The 18,616-nt window shown below is 35.3% G+C and overlaps 1 protein-coding gene across 1 annotated transcript; it reads right to left on the bottom strand.

The window, feature by feature from the left end:
- Positions 1-6,385: 6,385 nt before the first annotated feature.
- On the bottom strand, positions 6,386-13,277 carry LOC132559793 (kyphoscoliosis peptidase-like). Its single transcript, XM_060224419.1, has 4 exons — positions 12,867-13,277; positions 9,400-9,515; positions 8,092-8,208; positions 6,386-7,688 (listed from the first exon to the last, which is right to left on the bottom strand). The coding sequence occupies exons 1-4, from the start codon at positions 13,275-13,277 to the stop codon at positions 6,386-6,388; spliced, it is 1,947 nt and encodes a 648-aa protein (XP_060080402.1).
- Positions 13,278-18,616: the final 5,339 nt, after the last annotated feature.

Genomic DNA, 18,616 nt, shown 5'->3' with positions numbered 1-18,616 from the left:
TTTAGTATAGACCTGCATAGTTAAAAGGAAATCACATTTGCACTGATATGAAACTGTAGGCTGCAAGATTTTACTAACGGTCGAAACTTTTTCAACAATGAAGATTTTAAAATCTCTTTTTACGAAAATTTCTTTTTAGAGCTCTTTCGAGGTATTATTCCGTAAGAGCGTTGCCATACAGTTAATTAAGAGGTAGAATTTTGACATGTGGATGATTACCGACAGAACAGTGTTCATTTCAAGTTTTTTTCTTTTACCGGAGATATTGAGGGTAGGGGCGAGATAAACATAAGTTTAGACAAACACTAATAGTACGGTTGAATTCGGAAAGTTATTACAGTTGCAATGTTTTCGGTTGCAGGTTGTACTTTTTCGTTTTTTGCCGAAATTTTCTAATTTGAGCTCTCTTGAGACTCCAAATGTATAAACACTGACCATGTATTTTATCTTTATATTGGTATAGGAGTTGTGGGGAAAGTGGAAGAGAGAACTTAACAAACATCGAAAATGCAACAGAGGTTGCAGAGGCCGTAAAAATCGCAGGATTAGGCCTATATCAAGGGGCTACAATGGTCGTCGGAGATGTACACATCCGTCCCTTCAGATATCCACTAAACTGTAGTCTGTCTGACATTGGATCTTGGGCTGGCCGACCTGTCTCAGGGCATCTCACTAATTTACAAGACAACTTGCCCAAATGGGACTTCGGCCATTGCAGGGGTATTCTACAAGGAAGCCCTATTTGGTCTTAAGCAGTACCCAAGTGTTTTGTTTTGTTTTTGTTTTTGTTTTTGTTTTTAGGTCATCTGACCCGAAGGGTCCGATGACCTATAGTCATCATGCTTCGTCCGTCGTCGTCCGCCGTGCGCCTGTCCGCCGTGCGCCGTCCGTAAACTTTTCATTCAAACGACTTCTTCTCAAATACTAGAAGGTCTAGGGGGCTAATACTTGGCACAGAGGATACTGGCATGGAGCTCTACCAAGTTTGTTCAAATGAATGACCTTGACCCACTTTAAAGGTCACAGGGGTCAAATATGTTAAAATCTTTAAACAACTTCTTCTCATTAACCAAAAGGCTCAGAGTGTAGATATTGGGCCTGTGACATGCTGGGATGAAGGACTACCAAGTTTGTTCAAATGAATGACCTTGACCCACTTTAAAGGTCACAGGGGTCAAATATGTTAAAATCTTTAAACAACTTCTTCTCAATAACCAAAAGGCTCAGATTGCTGATATTGTGCCTTTGGCATGCTGGGATGAAGGGCTATCAAGTTTGTTTAAAGAATGACCTTGAACAACTTTCAAGGTCACAGGGGTCAAATATGTCAAAATCTTTAAATAACTTCTTCTCAAATACTAGAAGGCCTAGGGGGCTTAATACTTGGCCCATAGCATGCTGGCATGGAGCCCTACAAAGTTTGTTCAAATGAATGACCTTGGCCCACTTTCAAGGTCACAGGGGTCAAATATGTTAGAATATACAAAGGACTTCATCTCAATAAGCAAAAGTCTATGAGTGCCGATATTGGGTCTGTAGCATGCTGGAAGGAAAGGCTACCAAGTTTATTTAAATGAATGACCTTGAACAACTTTCAAGGTCGCAGGGGTCAAATATGTCAAAATCTTTAAATAGCTTCTTCTCAAATACTAGAAGGCCTAGGGGGCTAATACTTGGCCCATAGCATGCTGGCATGGAGCCCTACAAAGTTTGTTCAAATGAATGACCTTGGCCCACTTTCAAGGTCACAGGGGTCAAATATGTTAAAATATACAAAGGACTTCATCTCAATAAGCAAAAGTCTATGAGTGCCGATATTGGGTCTGTAGCATGCTGGGAGGAAAGGCTACCAAGTTTATTCAAATGAATGACCTCAACCCACTTTCAAGGTCACAGGGGTCAAATATTTTAAAATATACAAACGACTTCTTCTCAACAAGCAAAAGTCCATGAGTGCTGATATTGGGCCTGTAAGATGCTTGGAGGAGAGGCTACCAAGTTTGTTCAAATGAATGACCTCAACCCACTTTCTAGGTTTGGCTTGCTTTTTGTCAGATGACCGTTAAGGCCCATGGGCCTCTTGTTTTTGTTTTTTGTTTTGTTTTTGTCTTTTCGCTCTGTTAGAGGACCTAATTCCTACAGGTGATTGTGGTCTAGTTTTTGTGTTTTTAATGGGATATTGTTTTAAATGGTGTTTTGTTTGGCGTTGTCTCGGGAGTGTTTTTGTGAGGAAGTGGGTGTGTCTAATGTACTCTGTACTTCCAGTCCTATGTAAGATTCGTCTAGACCTAAATCTAACTCTTTTTTAGTACAGAGTTTAATGTTTCGAACAGACTCTTTTGTCGAGTTTGGCCAGTACTGTCAATAGTGAGCTAGTTGTGTTTATGTTTGTTGTTTTGTCACTGGCTCCTTTCCGATTGGCGTGCCAGCTTGTGTAATTTGTAATTGGTCTAGGGTGCTTTAAATACACGTGGTATTAATGGTCTTTTTGGTGACAGGAGTGATTGTTATCTCGTCAGTTTATGCTTTCTTAATGTTGACTGTGTGTTGTACAGTTTGTTTTTGTTGTTCTAAAAGGTGTCACCTTTAATGTTTTATATCCGTCTATAATAATGGATGGTGGTGTGGGTGTGTTTTGAATATCAGAAGGATGGATAAAGATTTTGTCCTGTGAAATTTACCAGGCGTGTTTCCCTTATGATCAAAATGCCTACAGATATATTTGTGGAGAGGTATCCTGTAGACAACGTCCTTGCATGTTTGTTTCTGTTTGGTGTTCCGTGTGTTGGTGAGGTTCAAAGGGGATTGGTGATTTCCTGTCTAAAGGTCTGGAGCTATAGGGTGAGAACGGGAGTCCCGACACTTGTTTTAAACAAATACCCCTCTTAATTTTATATTGCGGTCACACAGATGAGAATTACTTGCGATGGTAAAAATAGGACCCTGGGGGCACCTGCATGGGACTGAATATCCCCTATTGTCCGTTTCCTATCAATACTTATGTAGGGCCCTATATTTCCGTCCCGGAGGCTGGGTTTTAGAACGATGACCGATTCTGTTGTTACTATAGGTGTATATAAAGACTCCAAGGAATCACACTATTACGTACTTTAAATCCGAGAATAAAGTGCGATAAACACAGTTTATCAAGGAAAATAGATTCTATGTAACACTATTATATGTAGTCCAAGTAGTACAGCACTATATACAATCGTTTCTAAAAAGCAAACTGGAATTTTATACTAATCTAATACGATGTCGACACTTGAACACTATTCTAAGATGTCACTAGGGTGGGGTCAGGGAGAGGTCTCGGAGTGTCGACCGCCCGGGTGAGAAGTGATCAAACATTAGGAGGTTCACACGAAAGCCGCCTTAGATATATTCTCAGGACGCCAAATAAATGCACATTTAAACCATATATTATGAATTATAACCCCCCTAAAGGCCTCAATTTTGGTAGGGCTTTAACAGAGTACAACAGAATCCCAGTCGCCCATTGGCTGTCTTACTTGCGAGAGGCTTTTAAAGGACATTTTAGTTTTTGACGTAAATCCGATGCCGCCATTCAGTGGTCAGCGACTCCTTTAACCGTATCCAAGTATTGGAGTCTAGTGATAATTTCTAGTAATGACCCCAGTGTTTTGTCCAGTAACGTTACCCCATAATGGTGGCACGGAACGGAATTATCGCCATTGTACAATACCTTTCCTTTATGAAACTTACAATCAACTTTTCTCAATGTTAGAACCTCGAGAATCGTTGAAAAAAAATCACATGACTCTGCAACATGACCTGATGATATTCTCTATTGGGTCCTAAAACATCTACCAGTCATCATAGGAAAACCTTCATGATATTTTCAGTCATATTTTTAGATCGCTTAATGTCCCAAAGTCATGGAAAATGGCAACTGTGATTCCTACCACCAAACAGTTTTAAGATACGACAGACCCCTTAAGTTATTTCCCTTGTGGATCGCTGAGTGTTTTACCGGTTGATGACCCTAATGACCTTTTATGTGTTGACTGGCCATAAAGACTGTAATGATAATAGTAATAATTATACAATTGTAAATCGTTTACCACAAACACACAGTAAATACTACAAGATTCTGAATATCATATTCAGTATTTAATTTCCATTTTCAGGGGTAACCTGAGAATCACAAACTTTTTCTTAAAAGGGACTAGGACATTGTTTCCTCTTCCGGTTTACGGTGAAACGGAACTCGAGTTTTAATACGAGTTTCGTATAAGACCAATTCCTTCTTTGAGAACGGTTTTAGGTTCGATTCCTGTCCCGAATTAAGATAAGTTCATGCAGCACGTTGGACTTGTCTAAACATCTGCCATTCTTTTCTTAAACGAAACTGAAATCTAGGAATACGAAGAATACGTAGTGACAGAAAGTAGTACGCATCGAATTGAAATTTCGGATTTAAAACCATCAAAATTCATTGCTATTTTTAAACAGTTTATCATTCTCTACTTTCACTATTATTATGAGAAATTATAAAAAATCGGGATGCTTTGACTTAACACTCGATCTGTATCACTACGCCATATACCGAAATGCCCGCAAGAGAAGACTGATGACCCAACGTGGCTATATATATGTCCAAAATTCGAATTGTTAACCTACTTTAAGGTAGGTATCTTTGTTGTCCAAACAATGCAACATTTACCACGCTGTCTGTTTTCCTGTTACATATCAATTGGTCAGGCATCACCAGGAATCCAACCTTATGCTCATCCGTCTAAATAGGCATCCCCCTGGACATCGATATCAATAAAAGCGAAAACTTAATATGCCTGTTTTTTTGTTTGTTTTTTGTTTTTTTGTTTTTTGTTTTTTTTTTTTGATGTATTTTTTTTTTTCCCATACGTTTTAATTTTTTTTAGATTGTATGATGTCTTTTTTTCCTTTTTGGATCGCAATGTGTTTCACCAGTTGATGGTCCTAATGCCCTTTGATGTGTTGACGGGCTGTAATAATAATAATAAAGTTTTATTGATTTTTCTTCATATGTCTGCATTTCCTTGTGTTTTTCGACATTAGTTTGATGTATCCGTAATATATAGTCAATGATCAGAACGTAATGAATAGTTCAGATGAAAGACTTTGACAGTTGCCATGTTTTAAGTATGATAAACAAATCAAACTGTGAAATAGTTCGTTGTTTATCCAAAACAAAACTACATCTAATTATAATTTTTTTTTCGAAAGGTGCTATTTATTAGAATGGCATGATTACCATGCTATATAAGAAACATAACAATCTCATTTCTTGAGAAATTAGTTTAACCATGGTTCATGATATTATTGCACATAGGGAACTTCGTCGTGCATACTCACGAGATTAACACGAAAATGTATTGCTAAGGAATACGATATTTTCCGCAGCAATTAATGTCGGTAGGATGTTTAGTCCAAGGATAAATGTTTCATCTCATTTCATACAAACTAATATAACCAAAGTGAATTCTTGAAATTCTTGTCCCTTTTCTTATCTGATACTCGCAAATATGTCGAAAGATGATAAACGTATTTCGTATTTTTGTCGTCATTATGAACCTCTGATAAACATTTGTATGTAATAAAATATTTTCTACTTTATTCATATGTATGTTATTGTAAAACATGACAACACCTGCTTCCTCGGTGATGATTTTGAAAATAGTTTATAATGTTATTGCACATGGGAATCAAAAGAGGACGGACTGAATTATATATAAATATGTAGAATTAGAGTTTGGCGTTTTAAAGACGTATACTACTATTCACCTACCTCGAATTATTGCTATGAATAAATATCAGATATAAATATCAATGCCGAAAATACCTACATTGTATAACATGAACTTCGGCAGCTACGAAACTAGTCTTACCTCCCTTTTACCGCATAAATATGACCGTTTTTGTTGCCTCAGGTCTTTATTCAATTCCGACATACGTCATCGCTTGAATTAAATTTAATTCGATAGTTCTTTCAATGACTGAGCAAAGGCTTTGCCATTATCTGTTATCATATTCAGTGCAGCTCTTAACAGGATTGGAACTTACAATGTTTACAGAACATTCATGGCATTTTTGTAGTCAAGGTAGAATGAACTATATAAGTCATATTGGGGCAATCGTTAAATCTGATGAAAGTGGGGTATGGTTATGTTTTTGCCACGTATCAAACTTCAGTGAAAAGGACACACAGACATTATCATTAAAACGCAGCCCTACATATGAAACCACCAACAACATTGATGAAATAGAAATTTGCATAATTCATATCAAAGTTTTGTTTTTTAACTGAGAACACATTAGTCCAGACTTCGATGAATGCGTGATGAAATGAAATTTCATAACCGATTTACTAAATCACAGTAGTTCAGATGATCTTGAATTCGTACAAACTCTTGAATGATCCTGAAGTACCGGATATACTTCCGTAAATGATAAATTTCTCACCAGGTGAACATGACGTCACTACCGCTTCCCATTCATCATTATTATTCTCAAATTTACGTCCGAGAATAGACGCTGCTTTTATTCTAACAGACGTAAACCGCACAATAATTTGTGTTCTGCCTGTCACTAGGAGATCCAATGGTTCAAGCAGACGACATTGATATTCCCGCGCAAACTTGTAAACTTTAGGAAGGGGTGAACACTGTTCTATAGTCTTACGGCATTCGATGATGTAGTTAATGGCTTGTTTATACTCATCTTTGTCCGACTTACTCATTAGCTTGAGTTTATAGAAACCTTCTCTGGGGAAATGCGCCGTTACGTGAATTTCATTGGCTGTACTCTCCACCATTGCGTAGTCATCAATGTCTGCGATGTTTCCTAACCCATAACTGAGTCGTGTGACCACTTCCATACATTTACTTGTCGCCAAACTAAAAGTTACCCGACCATTGTCTGTAACAATCGAAGGATTTATAGATTCTGGGGAAATAAACCCAAATGACTTCACTTCTGGGACAGGACCCCATGGCCCAAAATGATCCGGATAGGGCTGACAGTCTGGTATAGCTTCATGACACCGAAGGTAGTATTCTACAAGGCCGAGAGTTTCTGTGGCGTCAGGATCAATATTACCAAGTATTTTCAAAATGTATTTACCTTTTGTTGGTGGACGGGCCGTCACTTGAAACTTGCCATCTGACAACTTTAAAACCATAATATGTTGCCGGACCTCTTTTTCGTTCTGAATAAGTTGTGCACTAACAACTCCTAAACAAACCTTATCGCCACTTTGGATAGTAACATTAACCTTTTTCCAGACGTCCAACACGCTTATTTTATGCGACACGAATTGCACTCCCCAATCAATGGCCCTGTATACAGGTTTCAAAACTTTATTAAATGTTGTTAAGTCCACTGGCTTTTCAAGAAATTGCCAGAGTTTGCTCTCCTCTAGATCTGTGCTCAGACACGGAAAGTGTGCAAATATGACGTTTTCAGGGTCTGGCATGAAATAGAATTCTTTGTATGCGTACATGAATTTTTTGTTGGAATCGAGGTGACCGGCGCCCCAGGAGCACTCGATCAATCGCCAGTCATCCTGCACAAAAACTGCATTCCAGCAGTGATTAGTAGTGTCCAACTCATGAAAGTTCTCAAACGGGTTATAGTCAAAGCCCTTTGCAAAACCATGGATACACTTCGCGGGGATCCTGGCAACTCTGTATGAAAATAATACAATAATGACACTTCTAAGGTCGAGCAATTTTTCCTTATTCTGTTAATCAAATTCTCTTATCTGGAGGTCAATGCAGAAATGCTTGTCCGTTATGAGACAACTATAATACTGCACGAGTTATGCTATTTACTGAAGAAACTCTGAAATCATTGATGTTAGTGGCAAATAGTTTTTTTAAACTGTATCTCATCAGAATTTGGGTTTTGTTTTAACCTACCATACATCTGGGTCCCATAGTTGAATATGTAAATGTTAACAGCATGATGATTTAGTATTAACTTTTATTAAACATTACGTTAATCATAAACCATTATTTTTCGTGCCCACAACGGCGTCAGTGAAATATATGAAATAACGCTTTACTGGGAAACATTCGAAGAACTGACCTGCATAATCCTGCGAACAGGTTGGAATATCCAGAACTAACGGCTCTCTTCAGTCTGAGAACAGATTCAGCGTCCACCGGCTTCCGCTTTCCCAGGAAGTGGGAGTCAGTGTCGTACCTGTTAAAGGATAGGCGAAGTCAAAACAAATTTATGACTGGACGGAAATGCTCATGTTGCTTCCGTCAAAGATATTTAATTGGTGCATTTGTGAGATTTTGTAATGGATACAGAGCTCGAAACATCACTGACTTGTGCTGATTTGTGACTTGATCCAAGGCGAATATCAAATTTAATAAACAAAAACAAAATCGGAAACAGAAACAATTAGGATAACTTTTGTAGACTTGTTGGTATCACTTTGTAAAGTCTTCATTCGTCTCAGGTGACAGAATATTTAGGTTTTTAGCATCACTGATGAGTTCAAAACAGCTGTATAATGCAACTTAGTTCATTGCTTGACTCTACTGTATCTAATTTTAAATTTGTATGAATAGGTGTTATCTATATGTGTGATACGTTAACCCCACAAACGTGTCCAGTTATTGAATCAAAAAATATTCCTTGATATCTCAAAGTGGCTTAATCTAAAAAGAACAAATAGAAAATATCAAGCCATCTTATAAAATAGTGTGCAATGAACTTTAGAAGCATATTGATCCCCGAACATCATTATTATATTTCGTTTTATATGAATTTGCTTTATTCATGAGTACAAGGCATGATAACCTGTGTAAGAAAAGGTATTAAGTATAGCTCGGAAATGCTATTATCTGTATAATGCCTTCAGTAAGAGAAGTTTTAACGTAAAGATTAAATTGCGTGTTATTTTTAGTAATTTTGTAAGACTTTTCTGTTACAATGAACAAGTGACCAACTATCGCATTGTATAAGACATTATGCAAGATACTTAACAGTATATTGAGAGAAGAAAATTACAATAAGTTAGATTTTTACAATGTTACGATTTTGTCATCTGCACTGTCGCAGTGTTAAACAAAATATGTAATCATCAACATGCTTATGGTAACAAATATAGGATTTATCTGTATTGTAAATTGTTAGCCACTCTTTGTTAACCATTCAGTGAATGCACAGTGCAAGGTAAGGTCTTGTGAGTAAGCTTAAGATAACAACACATCAACACATTAGAAATTATTCACATCAACGAATATTGACCCAATTTATATGCCTAAGAATTTTATCATATACGAAAATGCATTTTGTTTTAACAGTTTTAATAATGAGACACGTAGATGACATATTTAATTGGTATTATTTCCTACATGTAATACTCATTTGCCATCTTACGCTATGTTGTTTGTGATCCATCTGTAAAACCCTCGGACTTTCTCCAGGTCAGTTTGTGCCGGTAACATTAGGTATCTTGCTAGGATCTCGAGCGACCCTTCCATTGATCTTGGAGCCTTCAAATATTGTGTGAATATAAAAATAAATGACAAATGATTTTAGTCCCACATTGACAGTGCATATTTGACTACTTAGTGTATCTACACATTCTAAAAATATGTTGTTATGTAAAGTAAACCATGCATTTATTCCACTGATCATGTATATTTTAAACCAAGCTTTGTTATTTGTCTTCTTTTTACATGATACATTATCCAAACGCTACAAAAGTAGACCCCTGACATTATACATCTATTTTGACAAATAACTCCCCTGCATAGTTTTGATCGTCTTTTTGCTATTTTAATTTATATCTATACCTTTATATACAGTTTTTTTATCAGAAAATCGATTGATCTATGTCACCAATCAACCTTTGAACATTCTTATACAAACTTGTATTTAGTCATATATTACACAAATAGCTACCGAACATGTATTTTCTTTGTTTCAAACCCGTCATAAGATAATATATTTCCTGATTTATCAAATTTGAATTGTCAGGAATTTTTACTTTAGCATCAGAAATCTACTAACTTGATTTGATTCTAGTGACATTTCGCCATCATTGCTTTATCTGGAAATGTTTACACTTATTCTAATTTTGAAATGCAGTACTTCGTAATTGTGTCGACGGATTTTAGTTGTTTTTCAATTGGACAACATTAATCGATATAATCATGGTGATTAAAATAAATAAATATCAATAATATTTCGTATCGATATCTTTGTTATATGACTTATCAAAATCACTGTTAGAGATATACTTTATTTACACTTTATTCTATTGTACTATCATACTATTTTAATATTTTTCATATTTAAGTTTAGGCTTTATTCTATTTTTGTATATTTGAATAGTTTACAGATGTTAGTAAAACAAACGTATATACCTGGATTACTGTCAAGCTAAAGTTACCTATATTTCCATCAAACAGCATGCACATGCAATAAAACATCGTGATCAAAACTGAAAGCAGCTAAATGGATAATTGATATATTTGGATGTTTTTCATTTGATTAAAATATTTGATAAAGTAGGCGATACCTTAAATATTCTTTAAAATCATAAATATGAAAAGTTTTAATAAGTTACACGCCAAAAGACTGCAGAAAAGATTCATATATAGGTCCGTCACATTCCGCTACTCGAATGTATAAGGAATTTGTAACATATCTACTCTGAAGAAACGAATAGAGCTAGATATATCTTTTCTTAATTTATTATTTATTTCTTTCTCTCAGTTCCTCTTTAAGAATGATCCTTAAACTTATGAATCACAAATTAGACTCTAAATCAACCGTTTTCAATCACGATTCAATGAAATTTTATACCATAATAGTGCAAATTAAACATTACTAAATAATTATGTGAATTATTTTTTCTTCAAAACATAGACTAAGATGAATAAATCAAATCTGAATAGTTTTAGAAAAGATCCTTTTTCACATATACTTGATGTTGTTATAAAATTATCAGATACATGAAAATAACCAAAAAAATGTTTTGAATTATGGTACCAGTACATGGATTTTGGCATGTCGTTTTCGATTTTGCTCGGTCGCCTCTTAGGCTTCAAAATTTAGGTCCTTTAAATCACTGACGAGTCCTAGAAATACGGAACAGCTGTAATGTTTTGCTATACTTATGGAACTCTTAAAAGTGTTATTCACTTGTATGCATTTTGTACAATCTACAAAATCACAGGAATATCACCCACCGACACCAGGAAAATTACACACATTTTTACCAGGACCATAACAAAAGTTCATATCATTTCAACCTTCAACATTACCAAGGTCAAGTAACCTTCACCATTTAAGGGCCATTATTATCTCAACCTTCACATTGCAAAATCAGGGCTATACAAGAACTTCGCAATCACAAAGGTCAAGGACACGCAAGCCTTCACCATCACAAAGGTCAAGGTCATATCAACCTTTAATAATACCGCGTCCGTCTTAATCTTTTCGAAGTTTCTATAGCTGGGTAATACTACTTTAAGGTCGGGCTGTTTGAAACAAGATAAACAAGTGATATCAATGCACACCATTAGCTGGATACAAACCGACATCCCTACAAATGTATACTTCGTTATGTCGAATTTTGTGAAACAACAAAGTGTCGCCAATTTCACCAAGTCACTCAATATTCACTGCCTATTTTGGAAATAAATGTCATTCCAAAGACATGATTTACACCGCGTATCTACATGAGACAGAGTTACTTTGCAGGGTTATTCAAAATTGGATACACGTATCTTTCAAACGCAGAGGTAGAGAATACTTCATGTTGGTGCGTACGCATACAGAAAAGTAAAATCACTAAAAACTGGCATCAACGAAAGAAGTCACGTGTATATATTTATGACATGAGAGGGTGTTTTTACCTTATCCTTACTGCTAGCATAACCACAACACAAATTCTGTGTACCGTGAGCTGGAAAATGATAAATATACATCACTTTCTTTTTATAACTTACTCTTATCATTGTGTTTTAGAGAATCGTCTACTTAAAAATATGTATTATTGATCTTAAGGCCATACTTGTTGTGGTCTCAGGTATGGATATGATATTAGAAATAGTAAATGAGATGAACTAAATATCCTGGCAGTTTTGATCAAATGAAATTCAGGTTTTATATATCAGTGTTGACAATAGAGTAATTAGAAACACTAACACTGTGCTGTAAAATGTGTTTCGAATAAAGAAAGGACAGGTACATGGGGTTTACTATAATGTACTATAAATATGTATTCATATGTTAAATGAAATGTATTCATAATGTAAATAAACTCTCGAAAATTATTCCAAATATTTTACATGAAGCAGATGAATTTCTCATTTTTTACAATACAGTATGACGTCATCGCAATCTACTTTGACTCAATGCAATGCAGGAATTCCTAACAAATTAAACATAGCTCGGTAATGCTATAAGCAGTCGTAATATTAAAATTTCAGAATTAATCATTTTCCAGTTATTTAATTGTAGCTGTTAAAGCCTCGACTTCCTTTTATGATTCACATAAGTAAAGCTTTTAAACATGCGTAGATGACAAGAGGGAAATTATAACTATTAATAAGTGACAGAAACAGTTATATAGAAGTGATGGTGACTAGTAACAGAAATTAAACCAATAGACGACTAGAGGCGCCGGAAACTTATCTACATGATACCGAATTAGAAAATCTGTAATATCACTTAAATAGATAACCGTTAACAAGCAATCTTTTTGTTGTTGCAAAAACAGCATTCACATATCATGTATAGAAGAATAATTGAAACTAAAACATTTTTGATATGTTAAGCAAAAGTCATCAAACATTGCATGGAGGGTTCATTAAGAAGGCAATTGCACTTACAGAGAGGGCGTGCTCGTCCACTTTGTTTAAGGCCGTTACATCTGGAATAATATCCTCCCTTTTGGTTGCTGGAGGACGCGGTGGGGGCAGTTCCACGTCCGCTAGGGGTACTTTAGGTTTCTTTCTTGGCACAGACAGTTTAGGCGAGGTCGGTACTAGCGGTGGAGCCATCTTGAAATTAGCTGCACGTGAATTGCCAGGGATCTTGGGCGACTGGACGCGTTTGAAGACCGGTCGGTTGTCACTGGTGCTGTGACTGATACCGTTTTGTCTGGTGTCTGGTATCTTATGAAGGACAAATTCAGGGTCGGGAAAATGGACATGGCGTTCTGGTCTGTCTGTTGTAGAAGTCGTCGTTGAAGGTGCATTCACTACTTGAATGAACTCTGATTTTGATGATCCACAGCCCATGGTTATTTTGATATAGAAGTATATCTGAAAAATTACAATATATACCAGAAATTTTGAGTCTCAGTCAACATAAAGGAATACTGAACGCTTGAACTAGGAAAATAATATCCAACTGTTTATCTTGTATCCCATAATTCATATCATGGCATTATGAAAATGTAATGAGATCAAAACATTGACTCGTTCAAAATCATGTAACGATAGATATAAAAAAAACAACCACAGGAGACCAAACGTGTAAACAAAACCGTAATTCCAACGAATTCGATTTGATAAGGACAAAAAGACTAGTATGGAGACATTTGAAAACGTTCAATGATAATTAGTCCGCTTGTTCCTGGATATAAGCGTTTTTTCTAGTAATGCAACGTTCTTTAAATAAGAAATGCGACATACAAGTTATGCATTCGCCTTCATCTCTACTTCCCAACCCACCACTCTACCTGTCTTCAGTTTTGTCTGTGTGCCAGTTTGTATTTGGGACGGTTGAGTATGCGCTATGATACATGTATATTGAATAAGTCAAAGAAGTAACCACACGCCTAACTTACTTTACATAACCTTGGCAGGCCAACGATTGGTGTTCTCGTTAACAAACGAAAAGAACATGATCAAAGCTCTACCTCACCCAAATATTAATCAAGTATTAAAATACACAATAAATGATCTGATTAAATAAGGCTCTTAAAGCATGTACGATTTCAACATAGAATACTTTGGTATCAATACACAAGAAATGTTTTACTTACTATGTGTCAAAGATATTATCATACATAGATTATGTTATGTCACTTGTATGACAATTTAAGTATATCATTACATTGAGGTTTTGTCTCCACACAAAGGGACGTGTCTATTTCAGCTACGAAATCGAAGATCTATTGAATATCTGACAGGATTAAAATATCATATGTCTTAACTGATAAGTTCGCAGTGATAAATAGGGTTGGGGAGTGTCATCCGGTGTCTTGTTCCCTCAGACGCCTCCATTATCGCTCATGTAACACGTTTGAATTCCGCAATCATGCAGTAAAGCCACAAGTGAATAACGCCTTTCAAAGTTTGAAACAGATACACGATAGCCAAAGTTGAACTAAATTTCATTATACAGCTGTTTCGTCTTTCTATGACTCGTCAATAATGTTATGGCCTTAAATTGTTTAAGTTTAGGAAGAGAATAAGGAAAGTCCAACTTGACCGAAATACTTGTAAATCGCTAATGATAATCGAAAACAGGTCAAGAGGCATTAAACATACTGTAGTGAAAACTTTAGTGAAGGCAGCTCAACAGTGTGTCTAGTTACACGATGTTTGACAGTGCCGATAGATAGACCTTAAAGCAAAAAATATAAAGGACACTTTCTGTGTATTATAACATTATCTATCATTTATAAAAGGCCACGTCAATTAGATAGTAATATATAATCATATAATATAAATAGGTTCAGATTATAACATTATCTATCATTTATAAAAGGCCACGTCAATTAGATAGTAATATATGATCATATAATATAAATAGGTTCAGACAAAATTATCTCAGTTTGTATGAACAGTTTCGATCAATATTGTCTGTTATATGATGAAACTGGAAATGTGCCATTTCATCTTTGTCGATGTCATGGGAAATAATTTAACAATGATTAGTACAAATTCTTTGCATATCCATGTATGTTATCTGGTCGTCTAATGCGTGATGAGCTTGTTTAGGATTCGTCTATAATTAGTTCCATCATATATACTGTGATACGCTATGAAGGTTTTACTGTATTTTCAATGAGGTGTTGTTTTTGCAATAATGGTTTTGTCTGATGTATATAAATATTGAAGCATTTTCTATGATGATTGCTAATACATACTCCGGTACGATTTTCGTTCTTATTCTGTAACAATATTTGTTATATATGTTGTGGTTTATCAACTATTATTTGCTTTATCAATTAATATAATATTTATTGTAATGTGCTAAGTTATCACTGTTTAAATCTATTAATTTTTTTTAATATTCTTAAAATTGATCCAATGCATAACCATCTCAGAACATACCCACATCGCAACAGAGAATTATTTCAAATTCAAATTCGATTTTTAATAGTGCAATGGATGAACAAAAGAAATGTTTACACGAAGATTCACGAAAAAGGATAACATGACCCTGTGTTCAGAAAAGATAAGTATCTATTTTTTGCTTCGTCGGTGACTCGTGTCATGTAAATATTAATCTGACAAAGTAAGTTATATGACGTTCCCAAATGTATAAAAAAAAGTACGTTTCATGAACTATTGTATGTGACACTCAGTATTTGTAATTTCTACTTTCGTATTGACTTCGTTCAATATTTTTGTCAGTACTTCTTAAAGTATAATCTCTCACGATTTTCCATTATTCCGCATATTTATAATCCTTCTGTATTTTAATCATCTACCAGACTACCTAATACTAACCACCCCAGGTCAGTTATTGTTAAATGCTAACTCGCTTAATTCTTAATCTGAAACATGTTCAAGTCTAATTCATAACACATTAATGCAAGTCCCAGAATAATCGTCTATTTAGCTCTTCATAGAATACCCGTTTACTAAGCTTTTATCAGAGAAAGCTCATTTACTCAGCCTCCATACAATACTCATTCACTAAACTCTCGTAGAATAATCATTTACTCAGCTACATAGAATTACTTAGCTCGACATAAATTACCCATTTACTCATTTTTTCATAGAATACCCATTAACTCGGCTGTATTATCCATTAAAACAACTACATATAATACCCTTTTACTCTGCTACATAGAATATCTATTCACTTAGCTCTTCATAAAATACCCATTTATTCAACTTCATAAAATACCCATTAACTTAGCTACATAGAATACCCATTCACTTAGGTCTTCATAAAATACCCATTAACTTAGCTATATGTAATACCCATTAACTCAGCTACATAAAATACCCATTAACTCAGCTACATAGAATACCCATTCACTTAGGTCTTCATAAAATACCCATTAACTTAGCTATATGTAATACCCATTAACTCAGCTACATAAAATAACATTAACTCAGCTACATAGAATACCCATCAACTTAGCTATATGTAATGCCCATTAATTCAGCTACATTAAGAGTTGACCGTACCATCAGATGTCATTTTATATACAAATCTATTATTGATTGCAATACTTAATCTTATGATATTAAATATGTAGATCTTCCCAGATCTGGTCCTGATCGCGTCATCACACGTGTGCTTCTGTGCAATGCACTGCCAAGAAATATAGCGACCTATTGAATTAAGACCTTTATGTATAGCTGCAGGTGTTAGTTCGTGCTTTAATTATATCTTTGTTGTAGAATTATACATGTACATGTATGTACTATATATGTTCTTGATTTATCAAACAGGAGAACGTCAAGAAATTATCAACTTGTCCTTTACATCCATTTTACAGATCGCCACGGGAAAGAATATCCACACTTTTTCGCCGATAAGAGATTACACAGGATGTGTTACCTGTATGTGTTTAAGATAAATCTATTACAGTCGAGGTTTAGTATTCTGTAAATAAGTCATACCGAGACTCGGATAATCCGTTCTCAACAGAAAAAGGTCGGCCATTCTTGTTTTCGTGTATAGATCTCCCAATTTTCCATCAAAAAGCTATATGTATTATTACCAATTCAAATCTTGATGCAACGTGTGGGAAATTCAGTTCAATTAGATATTGCATTTTTGGATTGTGACGTCATTTTGTGTTGAATTTAGAATAAAGGTACTTATCAGGTGCAATAAGACATAAGATTATAACAACAGTTATCCCAGGAGATGTCTTCATTCTCGTTTACTTGAAATCTTTGCCTCATCTTAGAATTAATGTGAGAGGAATCTGCCGTGACGACAATGTCATGAGGAATCTGCAGTGACAACAATGTCATGAGGAATCTGCAGTGACAACAATGTCATAAGGAATCTGTAGTGACAACAATGTCATAAGGAATCTGCAGTGACAAAAATGTCACGGGGAATCCGCAGTGACAACAATGTCATGAGGAATCTGTAGTGACAACAATGTCATGAGGAATCTGTAGTGACAACAATGTCATAAGGAATCTGCAGTGACAACAATGTCACGGGGAATCCGCAGTGACAACAATGTCATGAGGAATCTGTAGTGACAACAATGTCATGAGGAATCTGTAGTGACAACAATGTCATGAGGAATCCGCAGTGACAACAATGTCATAAGGAATCTGTAGTGACAACAATGTCATGAGGAATCTGTAGTGAAAACAATGTCATGAGGAATCTGCCGTGACGACAATGTCATGATGAATCCGCAGTGATAACAATGTCATGAGGAATCTGCAGTGACAACAATGTCATGACGTTACGTCAACATTGCATTCACTTCAACACATGAAGAGCAGACAGGTAGCATCAATGTTGCAAACATCACAGAGCACTGTTCTGTCAGATTCTTTAGTTTCCAGCCAAGTTAGGACTTGTGCTCATGAATGTGTAGTTGAAGAACCTACATCGAGTTACGAATCAAGAAGTTTTTCTACCTCATCAAAGAGTGAAAGATTTTATTAATACCTAAGACATTTATTGACTTTTAATCACCACAACTCTCTTATCTGGTTGTTGTCATTTCCTGAAACAATTTGGATTTTCTTCAATCTCGCCCTCTAATTCAACACATTAAGCTTTCGGCATCACTGATGAGTTCTAGACAGACGAAACAGCTGTAGTATAAATTTATCTCATTGTTTGGCTTTATTGTATCTTCCAAATATGTGCTGGGGTGTCATTCACCTTTTTGTATTTTTTAAAATCTTTTCTATTCATCCAAGAAAGCAGATTACTAAGGCAAATATATTGATCATTTCCTAAGGTAGGTGTTTTTCTATAAATACAGCTTTCACTTCACTTTCATAGATTTCACATAAAGTTACACAGTTGAATAGTACCATTTAATATAAATTTACTGTAAGATACAACAGAGCCAGGTAAGTAAATTGCATCAATACATCTCTTCCATCTTTCAAGGACTCACCAATGATGATAAGAGCCCAAACTCATTCCAGATAAGTACCACAAATGGCAAAATATTCTTGAATATTTCTCTCCTTTTTGTGTTTTTCGTCGTATTTATATCATATGACAGCTAATTGTGATATGAGATATACAAAGTAAACACGTGCAAGTGAACTTAAGTCTTGAGTAAATATAAATAATTTCTGTGTTTGTCGATTGCTACAAATCGATTAATGGAATGTTTAGTTGTGTTGGAGCACTTGAAGAGTTGTTAATAGAACAACAGACAAATGGACTACGGTTA

The sequence above is a fragment of the Ylistrum balloti genome, unplaced genomic scaffold, assembly GCF_031769215.1.
Source record: "Ylistrum balloti isolate Yb309-2 unplaced genomic scaffold, AGI_CSIRO_Ybal_v1 Utg370964, whole genome shotgun sequence".
NCBI lineage: Eukaryota > Metazoa > Mollusca > Bivalvia > Pectinida > Pectinidae > Ylistrum > Ylistrum balloti.
Note: the sequence above shows the minus strand (reverse complement) of the source record. Positions and strands in the feature narration are given on the sequence as shown.